Here is a 21,187-nt window from a genome sequence, read left to right on the forward strand (position 1 = left end):
AAAAAAAAAAAAAAAAAAAAAAAAAAAAAAAAAAAAAAAGTGGTGGCATACATCTTTAATCCCAGCACTCAGGAGGCAGAGACAGGCAGATCTCTGCCTGTCTCTGAGTGAGTTCCAGGACAGCCAGGGCTACACAGAGAAATCCTGTCTCAAGAAAAGAAAGGGAGCGATAGAGAGACTATTACATTTGTTTATTCACTAGTTTATGGAGTGATGTACATGTGGAGGTCGGAATACCTCTTGCAGGGGTCTCCTTCTGCCTTGTGGGACCTGGGGATCCAGCTCAGGTTGGGCACCTTCACCTGCTACGCCATCTTGACAGTCCAAGCGCATTTAGGTTTATAAATTCAGCGTAAAACTGGGATGTAGGAGACAGCATCAGACCTGGCAAAAGATGCTGAGGTTTTAGCCGACAGAGCTCAGAATAAATCAGCACCTTTGGATAACAAGAATGAAAAGTGACCCACGGCTGTGTTCAGAGCACGCCCTGCAGAATCCAGAAGAGGTGACTGACTGTCCCTGGATCCGGAGAATGTGTTTGACCATGGGCTTGGACAGATGGTGCTGCAGGCAGAGAAGTGCAAGGGCTTGAACCCACACCTTCTACTGCAGGGCTGGAGTCAGAGAATGATGGGCCTGGACAAGAGGAAGAGAGGAGGGAAGGCTAATTCCAAACAGAGCCTGGCCAAGGACAGGCTGAGAGGCGGCGGCAGCGCAGAAACATTCCAGAGAAGAACGTTCTAGTACAGTGTGTCTCAAACCCTTTGCCGCTGAACTCTAGACCCTGGCATGTCACCAGCTGTTAACTTGGAAAAGGAAAGGAAGTCCTCTAGCGGAGTAACTGAGGAAAGTTAGGCACTATGGTGAATGAATTTAAACTTTTTTTTTTTTTTTTTTTTTAGACAGGGTCTTATTATGTAGCTCTGGCTGCCTTGGAACTCTGTAAATCAGACTGGCCTCAGACTCACAGAGATGTGCCTGCCTCTACTTCCTGAGTGTTGGATTAAAAATGTGTGTGCCATCAGGCCCAGCTAACAGATTTTTTTCTTTTTTGTTTTGTTTTGTTTTAATTATTTATCTAGGGGCTGGAAAGATGGCTCAGCAGTTAAGAACATGTACTGTCCATGCAGAGGACATGGTTGGGTTGCCAGTATTCACCTTGCTAGCTTACAACTCCCAGTAACTCTAGCTCCAGGGGATCAGATGTCTTTTTCTCCAAGCCTCAGGCACCTGCAGACACATACACGTAAAACAAACAAATACACACACACATACACACATCACACACATCTCTCTGTGTGTGTTATGTATCCTACAGACTTGTGTAGCAGTCACAGGACAACTTGTAAAAAGTTGCTTCTCTTTCCACTGTGTGGGTCCTGGGGCTCATCAGGCGACAATTGCCTTCGCCTGATGGTCTAGCTAGCTGACATTCCACCTCATTCTCTGATAGGATCTCTCACAGAACCTGGAGCTCACTGATTTGGCTAGACTGGCTGGCCAGCAAGCCCCAGGGATCCCCTGTCCCAGCCTCCCCAGCGCTGGGGTTACAGGTGCTGGTGCTCTGTACGTGACTAATGGAGCCATCTCCCCAGTGCCCCTGATCGCCTCTTAACACTGTCCCAATGCTAATTAAGTTTCGATGTGAGTTTCGGGCAGGCCATTCAAACCACAGAGGGCCCTGGGCCGGAAGGAAAACTTTTAAGTCGCCTTCACTGCCAACGCCTTCTGACTGGGCTTGATGGCGTCCGCTCATGAGTGCTCTGGCTTTTTCCAGATTGCCTGGCTGATGCAGGTCACCATGGGCACCTCAGCCACTGAGACCCTGAGTGTGGCAGGAAACATCTTTGTGAGCCAGGTGGGTACTGCAGCTACCCTGAAGAGACTGGAGGGGGGCAGGGAGAGCCATTTGAGCCTGTCCCCGCGGTCTTCGAAGCCTGATGCCCAGGGGATGCTCCATCTGGTGGCCGCATGCCCTGCTGTGCCATACCAAACCCAGACATGGCCTGTTTGGCACCTCTGCCCCTTCAGCCTAGGCTTTTGCCATCAGCTTAGATACGCGTAGGCCTCAGATGGGGAAGCTGAGGCCTTGGGCAATCTGAATGGTTTGGCCAAGATCCCTCGGGGATAAGTGAAGGCACGGTTAGTTTCCCTCTGTCTGAAATGTACTTTTGAAAATAACTGTTTCTGAAGGCACCAGGACTCCTGACTCTCTTCAGGCCTGACCTTTCCAAGGAGACTGTGGCAGCCAGTGAGTCCCCAAGAGACACCCTCGCCAAGTGACTCCTTATTCCACTGGGTAGTTTAGGAATGTTCAGAAGATAGCCGCCTGTTTTTTGTTATGGTGCAAACACATTAATTTCAAAGGGTTTTATAGTTTGCATGTTTGGTGTTGTAGGTGAAACAGCTTGCAAAATAACCCACCTCTGTCTCTTTCTTTCTGTCTCTGTCTTCTTGGCTTTTTTGTTTGTTTTTTGAGACAGGGTTTTTCTGTGTGACAAAGCTCTGGCTGTTTCGGACTCAATGTGTAGACCAGGGTGGCCTTAAACTCACAGAGATCTGTCTGCCTTTGCCTCCTGAGTGCTGGGATTAAGGGCTTATGCCATCATACCCAGCTCTCTCTCAGCTTTTGTTGTCATTGTTTTGAGAGAGAGGGAGTCTCTCTCAATTGGCTTTCAGTTGATCCTCCTGCCTCCATCTCTCGACTGTTCCCATGACAGGTGTGAGCTACCATCCAAACCTCTTTAAGATATTCACACTGAGCCGCTCGCTGTGGCACACGCCTTTTATCCCAGCACTCAGGAGGCAGAGACAGTTGGATCTCTGTGAGTTAGAGGCCAGCCTGGTCTACAGAGCGAGTTCCAGGACAGCCAAGGCTACACTGAGAAACCCTGTCTCAAACAAACAAACAAACAAGATGTTTATACTGAGGCCCAAGAGGAGGAAGATCCAAACTACGGAAGCCTACCTATTATGAAAGCTTGGAGATGCAGCCTGTTTCCGTGGAGAAACATAAACAGTAGCGGATGTAATACTGGTTGTCATAAAGAGCTCCCAAAGCACATTAGTGTGTCTAAGTCGTAGGTCCAACTGCTCTAGACCTTGGGCTTGCTTCATCGCCATCAAAGGGAAGGATGGAGTAACGAGCCTTCGAGGTTTGCTGACATCGTCCATAAACAAGGACTGCTGGGGCCACTGCAGCCCATACTCCCTCTCCACAGTCTTATAACAGCTGCAGGGCTGTAAATGCTGTGGCTGTGCCCTGCTCTGGAGCCCTGAGCTCATCCTTCCTCCCCAAATTCTGGACTGATGGTCTGACGTGTTTCTTACCATCCCCATTCCAGCTTAATAACTCAGTGATGTCTCAGGTTCACCAAATAGGACCTGGACTCCCTCCCTTGGCACAGCTGCACATTTCTGAGGGTTAGAGGAGGCAGTGGCATCTCCCAGGAGATGCAGACAACTCAGCCATATAGCCTTCCTCGTGCTGCTCTGCCCATACATCCCATCTGGTTCCAAGTCTCTCAGCTCTGTTTCTGCATCCATCCGGCACTGGTCCCGCCCTTCTCCCTTGCTGTGAGCCATGTTGCCAGTCTGCTGGATCACTGCACCCACTGCCCGTTCTCCCTGCTTCCATCCTCACTCCTGGCATCCATCCTTAGGCATATGCCTGAGTAACGCTTCAAAAACACATATGAGAAGCTGGGGGTGTGACCCAGTGGTAGAATGCTTGCCTAACATGGGCAAACCCAGAGAGGTTCCACCCTCATCTCACACACACACACACACACACACACACACACACACACACACACACACACCATGCCATGCCCTACCCAAACAAGTGAACTTCCTCCCCAGAGCCCATCTGCCCTCTTCTGCCTCCATGTCAAACTAGTCCCCACACACAGCGCTCTGTGACAGATGTTTCTTCCTCCTCAGCATTTCTCAAACTTGGTCAGTCTCATTCCTGTTCCAGGGCCTTTGTTCTGTCTGTTTTGCTTACCTTTCTTGTCTCTTAAAGAAGGAAGACGATGTTTGTTTTAACTCACAGTTTAGAGGTACAGTCTCTCATGGCAGAGAAGGCTCGGCACTGTGCGTGTGAGGGGAGAGAGGCAAATGCTGGTGCTCGGCTTTCTTTCTACTTTTTATTCTGGGGCCCCAGCCTACGAGATGGTGCCTTCCATATTCAGGATAGGTGGATCGTCCTTCATCAGTTAGACCTCTTTGTGTGACAGCTCCCTTACAGATGCACCAAGAGGTGTGTTCCTGTGGTGACTGTAAATCCAGTCACGTTGACGGCAAAGATCCACCATCACACTCCCATCTCCCTATCCTGCAGAGCAGTACCGAGAATGCCAGGGGCCCTGTAGCTAGACCAGACAAACAAAGACTGGCCCAGACTTCCTCCACAGGCCCCAAAGCAAACCACTACTGCATGCCCAGTTCCTTCCTTGGTGGTACATCTGGCCTCATTAGAGGTTCAGGCTTGTTTCCCCTCCCAAGCCTCTGTTTGCCCCTCTGGAAAATGAGGCTCCTTTCTGTCTCTGGTAGTAAGCAGTGAGGGGAGGCGCCTGGGTTTGAGGCTCATGGTATGTATCAACACAGGGAGCACTGTCAACCAGGGAGTGTGGGATGGAGGTCCTGTCCCAGAGGTGGGAGGACAATGAGATCCAGAGGGGCTCGGCTGAACAGGAAGCCACCCTTCTGTTTCCTCCTCTGAGATGCTCCTTCCGACACTGTGACCACCACTCCCAGAGCAGGGGCGGTGAGAAGAACGCCCAGCCGCCACAGCTCACTGTCTGCTGTCTGACTTGTTTGTAGACTGAAGCTCCTCTGCTGATCCGGCCCTACCTGGCAGACATGACCCTCTCTGAAGTTCACGTTGTCATGACTGGAGGCTATGCCACTATTGCCGGCAGCCTCCTGGGCGCCTACATCTCTTTTGGGGTAGGTAGAACCTTTCTCCGCTTGGCTATGCCAAATCCCTGAAATTGCCTTTCTGGAAGCTCTGCCTGCTCCCAGTCACGGCTGCCATGGGGTTCCCCTCTCTGTCCGAGAGCCCAGCTTTTCCTGAGCAAGGCAGACCTGCTTGGGCATCACACGTGGTCACTGGGGCAGATTCCCAGAATTCCCTTTACTAAGCTCAGGCGATTTAACATCCCCATTTTATAGATAAGCAAACTGAGGCTCAGAGAATAAATTAATGGTCAAAGCCAGGATCCATCTGACTCCAAAATGCAGCTCACTTCTCTCTGGTCCCACATCTAGGCTATCCCTGGAGATCTGCCCTCCTAAATGAGGTTCTCCTTTCCCGGGCCAGTCCAGTGGTGTGAATCGGGCCCCTAACTCACAATACAACATGGGCAGAGAAGAAATTTTGACTGCCACAGAGAATGCTCTGTGAAACGCTAGGTGCCTGTCTGTGCTTTCGCATGCAAAGCTTCAGTTTGTTTATTTTTTTTTTCTGTGGTAACTATCAAAGATACCTTTGGTTGTTACAGGAGTGAATGAAGTATTTGTTGTGGTGTTTATTGTTTTTGTTGTTGTTGTTTGAGACAGGGTCTCAGTGTGTAGCCTTGGATAACCTGGGGGTCACTATGGAGCCTGGCCTCAAACTCATAGAGATCTGCCTGCCTCAGCTCCCCCAGTGCTGTGGCTAAAAGTATGTGCCACCATGCCCAGCGTGGTTTGGTGTTTTGTTTGTTTGTTTTGAGCTAGGGTCTCTCTGTTGTAGTCCTGACTGTCCTGGAACTCTCTACACAGACCAGGCTGGCCTTGAGCTCACAGAGACCCCCCTGCCTTTGCCTTCCAAGAGCTGCAATTAAAATTTCTCACTACAATGCTCAACTGTTTTTAAGGCAGGGATTCCCTGTGTAGTCTAGGTTGGTGGACTCCTGTGTTATCCCAAGGTTTGGGATTACACCTCCAGACGTGGCTTATGTGATGCTGTAATTTGGATACAGGGCCTCAAGAACACCAGGCGAACAGTCCACAAACCAAGCTGTGTCTGTGTCCCAGCCTCATGAATGCATGTTTTTGTCGTTGTTGTTTTGTTTTGTTTGTTTGTTTGTTTGTTTTGGATTTTTGGTTTTTTAAAGCTTACATACTAAACTGGTGGTGGTCCAGGCCTCCATCCCTGTGAAGTAGCATTTGTGAAGTAGGATCAGGATGTCAATCAAAGCTGTCAAACAGCAGGCTAAGAGATGGTCCAGCAATTAGAGGCCAATGCAGGAAGAACTTGAGTTCAAGGACCACCTGGGCCACGTAGCAAGATGCTGTCAAAACAAGAACAAAACCCAGGTGGGCAAGACAGTGCAGCAGGGAGAGCAACTGCTGCCAAACCTGCATGGAGTTGAGGGCAATACCCAGAGTTCCATGCTGGAAGGAGAGAAGCAACTCCTGAAAGTCGCCCTTTGCCTCCCACGTGGGTGGGCATGTCCACGCACTTGGGACACACACACAATTTCTTTTTAAAAGAGCTGCAGCCCTAGCCTTTGGGAGGTACAGGCAGGAGGATCAGAAGTCCTGGGTCATTAACTATACATAGAGCTGAAGGCTATCCTGCCTCAAAAGTCAAACAAAGGCGGGGGGGGGGGGGGACGGACAAAAGTGGAAACCCCAAACTTTGTTGGTGGAACTGTTCCCACAGTGACATATTAGACACACTGCTTTCACCCCCTAAGGTCTCTAAATGTCTCTGCTCAGGGCCTTGCCGTCAGTCTTAAGAATCGTCCCTGTGTTCTTTCTAGCCACATGAGCTTTGCAGAGACCCGTTCATTAACTAGGACTTAAAAGGCAAGGGCTGTAGCTCACAAATAGTGCTTGACTACCATCTGGAAAGACCTGAAAAACATAAAATAAAGCCAGGCTGTAGTGGCGCACACCTTTTATCCCAGCGCTTGGGAGACAGAAGCAGGCAGATCTCTGAGTTCAAAGCCAGCCTGATCTACAGAGTGAGTTCTAGGACAGCCAGAGATACACAGAAAAACCCTGCGTTAAAAAAAAAAAAAAAAAAAAAAAAAAAAACAGAATAAAACACACACCTGTCACCACGAGTGACCTCAGCACTCCAGAAGCTGAGGCAGAAGAATCAAAGGTTCAAGGCCAGTCATGGTCACATAGAAAAAAAAAAAAAAAAAAAAAAAAAAAACCCATTTAAAACAAAATTAAAAGAAAACGGTAGGCTGTATTGGACACACAGTGGGGCTATGTTCAGTAAACTCATCTATAACACATAGGTTGAAAATACATGGAGTATGTCTAACCAGCTCCGTCATAGACAGTACACAAGCCTTCTCCTGCCCCGTGGGGCAGACCTGGCTCTGAGGCTTGGCTGGCTGCCGCCACCAGCCTTGCAAGAAAGCATCCCACTGCCGTTGGCTAGCCTGGGAAAGATCACAACTCAAAATGCCAAGTGCAGTTTCTGCAGAATGCTTATCACTTTAATAGCACCTTGACGTAAAAATTACTCGTTTGAGCCTGTAAGCCAGAGACCATCAATATCAGAGGACCTCTGTCCCTTTTACACCATCTGGCTTAAAACTCAGCCTCTTCCTTCTCTTTTTCAGTCGTGAGTCCAGGTCTGGCCCCCGGGGGACGTTTTCCTCCCAGCTGACAACCTGACACCTCTTCTCTGTAGCCCTATAGGATGTGCCGAGGCTGCTCCAGGGCTCCAAGGTGAAAGCCCCAGGGTGCAATTGCAGCAAGGTCTGGGAGAGCGCCTCACAGACAGACCTCCCTCTCCCCGTTCTTCCCGCTCTACCCCTCCCACCTCTGGCTTCGGGGAAGCTCTCTTCTGCCCCCACCGGCCCGTAGCTGTCACTGCCTGGCTGCCCTCCTGCCCATTCTCTCAGCTCTTTCCCAGGGAGACTCCCAGCTTCTTTGTTTTGTTTTTTGTTTTGTACAACTGCGTTTCAAACTCAGGACCCCACATATGCCAGGCAAGTCATTGAGCTACACTCCCAGGCCTCAGATCCTTTATTATCTGTAAAATTTCTACTCCTGTTTGTGTATGAGCCCAGGGGGCCCGCATGTCAAAGGCATGCTCGTGCTGGGAGGAGTCAGTTCTCTTCTTTCCCAGTGGGTGCTGGGATTGAACACAAGCTTTCACCTGCTGAGCCATCTCCCCTCAGCTCACAGATTTCTCTTTGCGGCGCAGCCCTGACCCTTTCCCCCACAGCCTTCCTATTGCGGGTATCTGACACAGTAGCCGTGAGCTACTGTGCACTTGAAACGTGCCGGTTCAAAATGAGGTGGTGGGGGGGATTTGCACAGAAAAAAAAAAAATTAGGATATTTTATTAAATAAGTTTATGTTATCAATGTGGGTAGAAAGAAAAAATTTTGGAACTATGTTGGGTTAATGAAAACACACTAAAAATTAAGTAGACCTCTCTCTCCTCCTCTTTTATTCTTTCTTCAGTGTTAGAGAACAGACCCAGAGCCTTAATTCCAAATGGTAGGCAAGTGCTGTACCACTGAGCTAAGGTCCCTATTTTTAATTTTTTTTTTTAATGTCTCACTACATTACTTAGACTAGCCTTGAACTGGGGACCTCTTGCCTTAGCCGCCCAGATAGTTAGCGTTACAGACTTATACCCTGAGGCCTGGCTTTCTCTGCACTTTTAAGAATGTGGCTTCTGGGCACAGTAAGTGTATTGGTGCGTTTCTGTGTGGTGTCACATGTCTCATAGGCTCAGCAGCTGGGAGGAAGAGGAGAAAGATCACAGATTTGAGGTTGCCATAACTCGGAGGTTAGCCTGAGCTACACACCACCCTATCTGAAATTATAAATATGGTCTCTGTTGTGACTATATTGGACAGTGCCAGCTTAGGCCTTCTCTTTCGTCACAGGTGCCCCTTGACTGAACCATTTTGTTGTGACCTCCACATACATTTCCAACTCTGCTGATGTTCCAAAGGTTCTAGAATAGACAGCAGCTTTCACTGGAAATCCAAACAAACCAGTCTCTCGGTGCAGGGGTCTCTGAACCCAAGCTCAGCCAGGAATTGGCCACTCACGTTTCTTATTGAATTGTCCCCGGGTGGAACAGGGTCTGCAAGACCCTGAGTGGGCAGAGTGACTCTGTTCCTTAGTTTCAACATCTGTAAAACGGGCAGATGTACACTGGCTGCAGTAGATGGACTGAAGATGGCAGACACCACTTAGCACGGTGCTGAAAAAGTGGCCATAGTAAGATCAGAAACCTACCCTGTGACTGGCTCTTCTATTTCCTTTCTCTCTAAACACCTTTCTGAAAGGTGATGTGCTCTTGTCCTCTGTTTCCAGAGGGTAGAAAGGGACCTGGGGGTGCTGGGAGGGAAGACATTCTTGAGGCAGGGCTGAGGGAGGTACAGAGGGGCCACAGTAGGCTGGTGTGGGATGACCAGCGCTGGCTTCTCTGCCCGAACGCCGGACTCCACCTTTCTATGAAGAGCAGGAATGGCTGCTGTGTGATTTGAGGCTGTGGCCACAATGGCTCTAGAATGTGGGTCCCACACTTAAGATCCAAGCTTACAAACTTGGTGCACTCTTTAAGCTCAAGAAAGATGTCAGGGTCCAGACTAGGAGGCAGAGAAGCCCTCAGACTCCAGGTGTGGTACTGCCCACACACTGGAGCTGGGCAGCCAAAGAGGAGACAGGTGACGCCCTGAAAGTTCAAAGAGGGCACCCACCCAAACTGCCCCTTATCCAGAAAGGGTCAGGGTCCTGGGCCTACCATCTCTGCTTGCGACAGGGAAGAGGAGTTGGGGCTCCTGCTGGCCTGTTTTCATGGCATGAGCTTCCTGTTACTAAGATAAAGCACCCCAGAGAAACGCTTGAGAATGGAGATTTGTTTTAGTTATTATCACGCCTTTAGACTGTGGGCTTGTGCCTAGATGGATCGTTACAACAGAGAGGGCGTAACCTCTTGGCAGCCAAGGACGCAGAAAGACAAAGAGGAAGAGTCTGGGCACACGACGTTCCCTTGCAGGTGTGTCCCAGTGACCTAGTTTTTCCGACCCGGCTTTCCCTCTCATTGTCCTCAGTGTTGATGGGTTAGCCCGCTGGTTGCAGGCCGCTCCCTCCCTGCTGTGGATTGTACCAGTTGAGGACCGAGCTGCTTACTGATCCTTTGAGAGGGCCACTTCATTTCTGCGCCCTGAGTGGTTTCTGCTTCTGAGTAAGGAGAAACAAGTGGGGTTTAGAAAAAAGAAGAAGGATTTCAGGGCCTGAAGATGTTCAGGCCTCCTTCAGCCCCCGTACTTCCTGGCTGTTCCCCGGGAGCTTCTGGCCCTCTGCTTTATTAGCTTGGGCCTATGTAAACTCACCTTCCTCCTTTGCTCCTCTCTCCGCTGCCTCTTTTGAGACAGGGGTTCACTGTGTAGCTCTGACATTAGCCTGGAATTTTCAATATAGGCCAGGCTGGTCTTGAACTCACAGAGATCTGCCTGCCTCTACTGGGACTAAAGGCATGTGCCACCATGGCCAGAAGAGGGCATCTGTTTCAAGCTGTCTGTTGAGGGGCTGGGAACTGGACTCAGGTCCTCTGCAAAAGCAGTAAGTATGTGTCACTGTGGAGGCGTCTCTCCAGCACCAGCTACCCACCCTTTAAAAGCAGGATCTCAGGTGTCTAGGCTGGCCTCGAACCCACTACATAACCAGGAATGACCGAGAACTTTCGATTCTTCCATCTTTGCCTCCAGAGCGCTCGAATCACAGGGCTGTACCACAGCTCCCAGTTCCTGTGGTTCTGGGGATGGAACAGGCTAGACAAGCCTCTAGACTCTGCCCGCTGAGCCGCATCCCAGACACCTTCTTTTTCTTCTTAACTGCTGTTGGCTTACCACAAAATTGAAGGAGAAGAGACCTATTTTACTTTTCTGTTTATAAAAATGATACGGAGTTGAAAGATACCAAAAAAAAAAAAAAAAAGAAGCACCAAGAAAGAAAATTACTCCAAACCCAGCTCACCAGAGACAGGCAGTGTGCCGACAATTTGAGGGGCTTTTCCCTGGACTTCTCTCTAGGGTGGAGCGATGGCTCACCGGGCAGGAGCACTGGTTGCCCTCACCGAGAACGCACGTTCCATTTCCAGCATCCAAGTGGCAGCTCATAGGCATCTCCAACTCCAGTTTCAGGAGATCTGAGGCCCCTTGCTGGCCTTCTCAGGCACTGGGCACATAGGATGCCTACGAGCACAGGTAGGCCAAACGCCCATTCCCACGGAATAAATAAACAAATCTTAAAAAAAGGAAAAGGCCATTTGCTCACCCTTCGTTAGATGGTTGAGTTGATTTGGCTTTCACAGTCTGGCGAATAGTGCCGCAGAGGGAAGATTGTCCCATCTGTCCCTGGAGCAGTGAGGTATGTGCTTTAGAAGCATCCCACCCCCTCAGAATTGGTGTTGTTTTGCCATCCTGTTGGAGTACTTGTACAGTGTGATTCCCAGAGACAGCCCCACTGCCTCCAGGGCTATTGAAGTAGGCCGACTCCCTGAAAAAGAGTTCCCTAATAGAGGACTGACTGTGACTGGCTGCTTGGAAGTAGTGAACTCCTTGTCGTCCTAAGTATTCAAAGATCAAATATCGGGGTTACACTACTCCACCTGAGCTACACAGAGCCACACTGGGGGGGGGGGATGGGCTATCCATTTCATCCATCCCATCTCTCACTTCTGGTGCGTTGACTGAATCCGCCACAAACTCCCCAACAGTGGAGATCAGTAGTCAGAGAGACAGCCAGGGTGAGGAGGAGGGCCTGTGAAATTGGAGCCAAAGGCCATGTTGGGTTTTAATTCTTCTTCCTTTATTGTGAGCAAGTCCTAGCTGATCGTCTGGGGCACCCTTTCCTTGCCTGCAGATGCGGGTAGCATTACTTGTTCTGCCTACCTTAGAGAAGTTCTTTTTTTTTTTTAAGGACCACTCTTTTCTGTTAACTTTTATTTGTGACTCATTTGTGCGTATGTATGTGTATGTGTGTGCAAGAGGACAGCTGGTAGGAGTCAGTTCTCTCCTACCATATTGGTCCCAGGGATTGAACTCAGGTGGCCAGGCTTAACAGCAAGCCCCCTTGACCAGCTCAGCCATCTCACACACCCTTGCAGAAGTACTGCAAGATCCTCTGGACATAAAAGGGGTTATTAGCGACCATGCCAGCATGAATACGGTGATGTCATACTAATGGGGTGAAGAATGTGTCCCTCCGCCATCACATTTCTTCTTCCTATCCCTTATAGCCCCCTGTTGTTTGTTTGTTTGTTTGTTTGTTTGTTTGTTTGTATTCTGAGACAGGGTCTCAGGCTGACCTTCAGCTCACTAGGTAGCTGAGGACGACCTTGAGCCTCCTGTTTCCGCTTCCTGAGTGCCCGGATTACACGCATGCGCCTCCACGCCTCGTGGTGCGGTTCTGGAGATCAAACCCAGGGCCTCATGCGTGCTAAGCAATCACTCCTCTCTTACCACCCCTAGCCCACCCTCTCTGTCGCCCTTGCAGATTGATGCTGCCTCCCTAATTGCTGCCTCTGTCATGGCGGCCCCTTGCGCTTTGGCCCTCTCCAAGCTGGTCTACCCGGAGGTGGAGGAGTCCAAGTTCCGGAGTAAGGATGGAGTGAAACTGTCGTACGGGTGAGTGTGGCAGGGGTGGGGGGGCAGAGGTCGGAGGGGACAGTGCTGTCCTTAACTCATTTCTGTCTTCCGTGGAGCTCAGGCTCCTTCTCGGTTGGTTGCTGTCTTGGTGTGGCTTCGCATGAAAACACACACACTTTTAAAAAAAGGTTTATTTATTCATGTATTTTATGTACATGAGTTCTCTGTCTTCCTGCACATCCAAAGGGCGAATCAGATCTCATTAGACATGGCTGTGAGCTGCCATGTGGTTGCTGGGAATTGAACTCAAGACCTCTGGCAGAGTCTTAACCACTGAGCCCAAATGCACTCTTCAGAAAAAAAATTACTAATTTATTTATTTAAAGTGTATGAGTATTTGCCTGTGTGTGTTTGTGTATTCACACCATGTGCTTGAAGAGGCCAGAAGAGGGTATAGAATTCCCTGGACTGGAGTTATAGACGGTTGAGAGACTCCATGTGGATGTTGGGAATCGAACTTGGGTCCCCTGGAAGTTCAGCCAGTTACTCTTTTTGTTTATTTGTTTGTTTTTCAAGACAGGGTTTCTCTGTGTAGTCTTGGCTGTCCTGGAACTCACTTTGTAGATAAGGCTGGCCTCAAACTCGCAGAGATTTCTCTGCCTCTGCCTCCTGAGTGCTGGCAGCAAAGGCATGCGCCACCACGACCCGGCTCAGCCAGTTACCCCTAATCTGTGAGCCATCTCTCTAGCCCAAGCACACTTGCTGAGGCGATCGATATAGGAAAATGAGGAGTTGAATGCCAGCCTGACTACGTAACAAGATCAAGGCCAACTTAGGTTGCATAGGGAACTCAACAAAGCAAAACAAAGAAAAACAGCAACAACAGAATAAGGAGCATTGATTCCACTTTTCAACCCACAGTCCCTTTGGCCCAGGTCAAGGTTCCAGAGCATGGTTGACCTCTTGGCCTCATGTTGTTCCCGGCCACCTTCTCTGCATGTCTGACCACTGACCACCAGGTGGCAGCCTCACATTGACAAAAGGAACTCCTAACATGCCCGTGTCTCGGTCTGAATCATCATTATTAACACCCAGACCTTTACAAATGCTGAAAAGCAGCTGGCTGTGCTGTGCCTTGTCGGTAATCCCAGCACCTGGGAGACGGGAAGGTTAGGACTTCGAGGCCATCCTTACTACAGAGTAAATTCCAGGCCAGCCCAGGCTCTGAGAGGCCCTGTCTCAATACTCCCCATGCTCAGAAGCTGAAAAGACTGCAAACCACCCCATCAGCCCCTCCCCTTAGAACTCTTTCTCCTTCACTCCTCCCTCCCCCCCCTCTCTTTTCTCTCTTTTTTTTTTAATTTGAGACAAGGTCTCGAGTATCTCATCTGGTCTGCAACTGACTATGTATCTGAGGATGACCTTGAGCTGCCGATCCTCCTGCCTTTCCTACCTGAGTGCTGGGATTACAGGAGTGTACCATTACACCCAGTTTACAGGGTACCAAGGATCAAACCCAGAGCTTTGCACATGCTAGGCTAGTACTCTACCAGTTGAATTATATCTCTAACCTGTAGTTTGCATTTTCTAAGATTTGTTTATTTTTATTATTCACGCAGTACTCTGCCTGCGGGTGTGCCCAGAAGAGGGCACCAGATCTCATTATAGATGGTTGTGAACGACCATGTGGTTGCTGGGAACTGAACTCAGGACCTTTGGAAGAACAGCTGGTGCTCTTAACCTCTGAGCCATCTCTCCAGCCCCTTAGACATCTTTTTATTGCATTTTATGTCTCCTGTGTATATGTGGGTGTTTATGTGTGCCATAGCACTTATGCGGAGGTGACAGGATAGTCACAGAAGCCTTATCTACTTTCTGAGAGGGAAAGGGGGCTGCTGATCACAGAGAAGAGACCCAGGTTTCCGGGCTGACCTACAAGATAGTAGTTGCTAGCTCAGTGCATCTCTGGGCTCTTGAAAGCAGGCTGGTCCCAACCAGCTCTTGCGGGAGTCAGTTCTTTGCTTCTGCCATGTGGGTTCTGAGCATCTGACTCGGGTCATCAGCAGCAAACACCTCTTTTGTTTGGACATAGTCTCCCTTCCTGGCTGGCTTGGAACTTACTGTGTAGACCAGGCTGGACTCAAACTTACAGAGGTCTGCTGGGATTAAAGGTGTGTGTCCTCATGTCTGTCTTCTGGCCTCTTTTTTAAAATAAGGAGAAACATGTTCTTAATAAAAATCTTTTGCTCAATCTAATATATTAAAAAAACATTTTCGTTTTATCATGTGATCAATAAAAATATAAGAGGCCAGACATGGTGGTATAGATCTTTAATCTCAGCAATTGGGAGGCAGGCGGGTCTTTGAACTGGTCCATGTAATGATTTCCAGGACAGCCAGGTCTACACAGAGAGACTCTGTCTCAAAATAAAAACAAAACCAAACAAAACCCAACCCCTCCCCACTAAAAAAACCCAACCCAAACCAAATAAAACCAAAACTAAGATACTAAGATACTTTCCTCTCTTTCCCTCTCTCCTTCTTTCCCTCCCTCTCTTTCCCTTCTTCCTCCGTCTTCTCAAGTCCTCAAACTCTGAGGGGTATACTACATTTACAATATAACTTGGTTAGGACCAGCTTGCTTTCAAGTGGCCAGAGATACCCTGAACTATCAACTTTTATCCTGCAGCACATCCCAGAAACCCGGGTATTTTCTCACTCTTTGATCAGCAGGTCCCCCCCCCCCCCCCCGTCTTTGAAAGTTCTTCTCTCCCCTTGTCTCAGAAAGAAAACAAGCCTCCTTGATTCTGAGGCCCTCTGTCCAAAGTTCCTTTTTGAACTTATAAGGTGGGGACCTTTACTGCTTATGGGAACATGCCAGTAATGACACTTATTGATCCCAGAGACGCTCAGAACCTTGTGGAAGCAGCTAGCTCTGGGGCTGCCATCTCAGTGAAGGTCGTTGCCAACATTGCTGCCAATCTGATAGCCTTCCTGGCTGTCCTGGCCTTCATCAACGCTGCCCTCTCCTGGCTGGGGGACATGGTGGATATCCAGGGACTCAGCTTCCAGGTGCGGCCACGGTGGAGGGGATGGTCTCGGGACAGGGAAGGCTAGATGGAGTTGCAGAAGAGGCCTCCTCTGTCCTATCCAATTCTCCTGCCCTTTTATCCTCAGCTCATCTGCTCCTACGTGCTGCGGCCTGTGGCCTTCTTGATGGGGGTGGCCTGGGATGACTGTCCAGTGGTGGCTGAGCTGCTGGGCATCAAGCTGTTTCTGAATGAGTTTGTGGCCTATCAAGAGCTTTCCCAATACAAGCAGCGACGCCTGGCAGGGGCCGAGGAGTGGCTTGGCGACAAGAAACAGTGGATCTCTGTGAGTGTCCGGATCCCTTCCTGGCAGCTTGGGGATGGCACAGCATTCCCTTGGGCATAATTGCTCTGTGTTTCCCTGGGCCTGTCACAACACTTAGCCGCCCATACCCTGCCATCCTGGGATACCAGACAGGCTTGGCTGTCAGCTCTCTCCAACATCGGGGCTTCCCTGTGGGCTTGTTTGTCGAGACTGAGTTCTGGGTGGGCCATAGCTGGCTTTGGCCTTGGATGGGTCCCTGTGTCTTGCCTCTCTTTTGATAAACAGGGGTATAATTCCCACCTCCTTTACCTCAAAGGAGTGTGTGCGAGTGTCCAGTGGGCTAGAAGAATGAGCGAGCTCTGAGACCCTCCACCACAGCCCCTGATCTAATACAAGGTGCATGGTCTAGGGCTCGGTTTTCTTGTTAACATTTATTCTAAAAGCACAGCCATGAACAGAATTATGTAAACTCTACGAAATTTGCCTTGCCAAAAGAGTCCAAAATCATGACATAATGTTGAGACTCAAACAATGTCTATAATCTCACTATTCTAAGACAACAGACAACTGCTTTTTTGTCCATTTTCTTCTTTTTCACGTATTGTTTTGGGAATAGGGATTCATGTAGCCCAGGCTGGCCAAAGATATATGGAAGAATGACCTTGACCTCCTGGTCCTTCTACTTCTACCTTTCGGGTTCCGGAATTACAGGTGTGAGCCTCCAGGGCCAGCTTCTCTCGTCCTTTCTAAGACAGAATTTACACAGTTGCTATCCCCAGAACATCGTAGCCAGCGGTCGCCCTCATCACTGTGATGTATGTAGCTTTTTATTTTCAGTGCTTGAGACCGAACCAGGCCCTCATGCATGCTAAGCACTGAGTCACATGCCATTTGAAATTTAGTTATCCTTTTTGTTTGTTGGTTGGTTTGGTTTTAGAGAAAGTTTTCCCATGTCGCCTTGATTGTCCTGGAACTCCCTCTGTAGACCAGGCTGGCCTTTGCCTCCTGAATGCTGGCATGAAAGGTGTTTGCTATCATGCCTGGCTCCAAAATGCATGTATCTTTAAAATATATGATAACAATTATTTTAGAGAGTGCACATATCATACCATACATGTGGAGGCCAGAGGACAATTTGCAGGAGTTGGTGAACTTAGGGTGTCAGGCTTGCCGGCAGCATTTTACCTGCTGAACCATCCCACGGGCCCAGCTTTGAGTATCTTACCATCTTCTCTAGTCTTGTGCCGTTGGGTCATTCAGCTGGCTGTGTTTGATGATATGGAAACGAGTATCTCCATGTGCCGAAGGCATATTTCCCTGGCTCCTGGGTCGGGAGCTTCCTGAGAGGCGGGCGAGCGAGGCCCACGGACAGCAGCTTTTAACTAGTGTGCTGGTGTCCCATTGTAGTCACCGCCAGAAACACAGCAGCATCGGAAGTCTGCGTTTAACAGCAAGATCTGCTCATTTGGAAGGGTGTTTGAATAGCATGCCCAAAGCCCTGGGTCTGATCCCCAGCACTACCTAAACTGCGGCTGTGGTGGAGGCAGGAGGATCAGAGGTTCAGGGCCATACATGGAGCTAAACCATTATAGTCCCACACAGCCCATCATCTCGTGTCCCCTCAGGGGTCTAAAATGAACTTTATCTGTGGTGTGAGGCGTGGGTGGCGACCAGTTATTCTTTGCAAAGTGGACCATGTTAGCTCCTGACATTTCTCTCTAGAAAATTAGGCAACCATTCAGAACAGGGTGGGAGAGAAGCACTTCGAATAATGTCCTTTTGTATACCCGGTGTTCCCTGTCTGCTGCATGGGCCTTGCCTCTCCGGGCAAGCACTGCAATTCTCACATTCCAAAGGTAGAGCTTTGAAGCTGAAAGAGGCTATTGACGTGCTCAAGCCGATTTCAGTGGGAACAGACTGGGGAACCAGGCAGGTGGGATTCCCAGTGCCCGACTGTGCAGCCTGACCGCCCAAATTGAGATCTGGGCTTACAGGTATTTGCAGTGACTAGAAAGAAACAGGAGGCTGCGGAGTGGGGAGAAGGGGTGTCCTCAGATTGCCCTTGGCATACGGAACCAACCTGAATCACATCTCCAAATACTGGTAGTTGGGTGGGGGGCATAGCTCACGTGGTAGAGTGCTTGCCTAGCATGCATGAAGCGCTGGGTTCGATCCCTGGCACCGCACAGACGGGCATGGTAGTGTCTGTAACTGCAGAGGTAAAAGCAGGAAGCTCGGGAGTTGGAGATCAGCCTCGATATCATGGCCTTCACGACTGCTTAGGACTATTTAGGCCTGTTCTAAAACACGAAACAAAAGGTAGGTGCTAAGGACACAGGCTGCAGGACAGCTGAGAGAGAGGGGCTCATGTTTTGGGGGTAGGAAAGCATGAGCTGACAGAAAGTGGGGGTATGTATGAGTCTGCAAATGAGTATCACAGGTTCCTTTTTGGCTTTGGCCTTGGAGACCCCCATGATTCTCACTTGCTGGACTTGGACAACTGGAGGGGGTGCTTCATGGCCTCCTCCGGTGAGGCCTCCTTGTCGTCTATGTTTTCAGGTCAGAGCAGAAATCCTGACGACATATGCCCTCTGTGGATTCGCCAACTTCAGCTCTATCGGCATCATGCTGGGAGGCCTGAGTGAGTATCTGGGCTCTGCAGCAGCCAGGAACCAGGAGGTCACAGAGGGATGGTGGGGAGGGGGTGATGGAGACAAGGAGTAGAGTAAAGGCTGTGAAGTCATAGGTAAGTGAAGGACAGACACCCTCCCCCTCTCCCCTTTCTGCTCTCCCACTTTCCTCCCCCAAAATGTGAGGTTTTCTGGCTCACCTGTTTCCCACTGTGTCCTCACAGCCAGCCAGAGGGAAGCAGGGCCCCCATGGATGTGGTTCTGCACGGATGGGCATGGCAGCCTTTTGAGGCTGGCCTAGTTTAAGACAGAGTAAAGCTGTGTATTGAAGAAGCGAAGAGAAGGCCAGGAAATGGCTCAGCTGTTCAAGGCCAGCCTGCACTACATGGGACCCTGGCTCATAAAAACAAAAACAACAAAGACAACAATCAGCTCTCTTTCCCTCCTCCTGCTTCAGTGGGTGTAGTGAAGGGGACATCACCAAATGCTTTGAGCTAGGCCAGAGGACAAGGAAGGGGCCCCTGCCCTCCTGCCACCTAAAAGAGGAGGTGGGCAGAGGGGTGAGTGGCTTCCTTGGCCCTAAGCTCTCTTGCTCCCCTGCAGCCTCCCTTGTCCCCCAGCGGAGGAGCGACTTCTCCCAGATTGTGCTGCGGGCGCTGATCACAGGGGCCTTCGTGTCCCTGGTGAACGCCTGTGTGGCCGGTGAGTGCCAGTCCAGAGGGCTTTCGGCCCCGCCCCCCACAGACAGGGCTGGCCCCTGGACCGGTCCTCCAAGCTGCTCTCTCCACAGGGGTCCTCTACGTGCCCAGGGGCGTCGAGGTGAACTGTGCACTTCTTCTGAACCAGACCCTCAGCAGCAGCAGCTTCGAGGTGTACCAGTGCTGTCGCCAGGTCTTCCAGAGGTGAGCGCCCACGTTGTTGTCGGCTGTAGGTGGCGGCTAACCTGGAGACAGAGCAGAAGACCCGCGTACCCCCGTGCTTTTGGCACTAGGGGGCAGTGTGGGAATGCTATGGCTGCCTCAGCAATGACTAGGGGAGGAAGAAATGAAGGCTTTAAGGCTTTAAGGACCAACGCTGAGGAGGAAAGGTGGACCAGAGATGCGCTGCAACATTCCCAGGGCTGCAGATCCTACTAACTGCTACAGAGGTGCCCTGGACATCCTACTATGGTTTTTGCTTTCTTTTCAGCACCGGCTTGGAGTTCGGCCAAGAGGCACTGGACAACTGCTGTCGATTTTACAATCACACGAGCTGCACCTAGCTGGGACTGAACATCTCCCCACCCCCAGGGCTCATCCATCCCAGAAAGTGTCCTCGAGGAAACCACGGGACTCATCACAACCTCCATCCTACAGTTGGGAAAGGGTGCTGCAGTGAATGGAGACAGCAGGAAAAGGAAGACAAGATGGCTCCCACCCCTGGTCACATCGCTGCTCCCCCATGCTCGACCTTCCGTGTGAACTCTGTGTCTGCTCTGCTCCCTGGCCCTCTGCGGGCCAACATCCTGGTCCTCTCTGTTCCTCTTTCCTTGGGATCCTCCTGTGCACCTATCCAGAGCCTCCTCCCTGCTCCCTCCCAAGCATCCAACTTGCTGGGTCGGTCTCTAGAGACACCTTCCAACACCTCCCTTCACTCGGTCCCCAGAGCACCTTCCAGACTGGTGCCTGCAGGGCGTCATTTGGGCGTGATGTCAGGGCAGCCCGAGGTCCACTTTGTTTGGAACGCTGAGCTGGATAAAGTTAGATAGGGTTTGTGGTTTTGTTGGATTTTTGTTTGTTGGTTTGTTGTTTTGTAGACGGGGTCTCAGGTAGCTCACTCTGGCCTTGAACTCATTCTGTAGCTGAGGGTGACTCCTGCTCCTTCAGCTGCCATCCTCGAGAGGTGGAAGTGAAGGGTGAGAACTTACTTGCACTGCCAGGAGATCTCAGTGGGTAATGGCATCTGCTGCTAAGCTCGAGGAGCCGACTCTGGTCCCTCGGGCCCCTACAGTGAAAGGGGAGGTGACTCCTGACCTCTACACGTGTGCCACGGCACATGCCCTGTCCCCTCCCAACTGAAAATAATAAAATGTGACTTTAAAACGTGTGTGTGTGTGCCACCCTACACGCTTGGAGATCAGAGAACAGCTTTTGAGAGCTCATTCTCTCTTCTACGTTTATATAGGTTCTAAGGATCAAACTTGAGTCTTTAGACTTGCATGGAAGCTCTTTTCCTGCTGAGCCATCTGGCCGTTCAAAAACTTTCTTTGTTGGTTTTGTTTTGGTTTGGTTTTGATTTTGGTTTTTTGCTTGGAACTCAGCATGTAGGCCAGGCTGGCCTCAAACTCACAAGAGTACCTCCTACCTCTATCTCCTGAGTGTTCAAGGCTGTGTGCCACCTCCCAGCTCCAGGAATTTTTCTTAGCGGAAGCATCTTTTTGAAGGTTTCTTGGAATACAGTTGGACAAATATCTCAGAGTCACAATGCTTTATTTTCCCCGATTGTGACAGAAGAGAATGTGCGCGCAGCGCTGGGATCAGACACCACTCTTGGTGCTTTATGGTTCTCTTTCAGTCCTTACAACAGTCCTGTGAGGTTGGCACTATTGCTACCCCCAGTTCGCAATGCCTCAGAGAGCTTTAGTAACCCTGCCCA

The 21,187-nt window shown here is 50.1% G+C and overlaps 1 protein-coding gene across 2 annotated transcripts in view; it reads left to right on the forward strand.

Moving 5' to 3' along the window:
• The window catches only part of Slc28a1 (solute carrier family 28 member 1), a 41,144-nt gene extending 20,510 nt beyond the window's left edge, over positions 1-20,634 (forward strand). For both annotated transcript variants that reach the window (XM_055623554.1, XM_055623555.1), the window contains exons 10-18: positions 1,778-1,858; positions 4,825-4,950; positions 12,478-12,608; positions 15,473-15,641; positions 15,747-15,944; positions 18,483-18,564; positions 19,157-19,255; positions 19,344-19,455; positions 19,742-20,634. In XM_055623554.1, coding sequence (XP_055479529.1) covers positions 1,778-1,858; positions 4,825-4,950; positions 12,478-12,608; positions 15,473-15,641; positions 15,747-15,944; positions 18,483-18,564; positions 19,157-19,255; positions 19,344-19,455; positions 19,742-19,814 — 1,071 coding nt within the window. In that variant the 3' untranslated portion in view covers positions 19,815-20,634. The remainder of the gene's footprint in view (positions 1-1,777; positions 1,859-4,824; positions 4,951-12,477; positions 12,609-15,472; positions 15,642-15,746; positions 15,945-18,482; positions 18,565-19,156; positions 19,256-19,343; positions 19,456-19,741) is intronic.
• The last annotated feature ends 553 nt before the right edge of the window (positions 20,635-21,187 follow it).

Source organism: Psammomys obesus, unplaced genomic scaffold (assembly GCF_907164565.1).
Source record: "Psammomys obesus unplaced genomic scaffold, mPsaObe1.curated_primary_1811, whole genome shotgun sequence".
Classification (NCBI taxonomy): domain Eukaryota; kingdom Metazoa; phylum Chordata; class Mammalia; order Rodentia; family Muridae; genus Psammomys; species Psammomys obesus.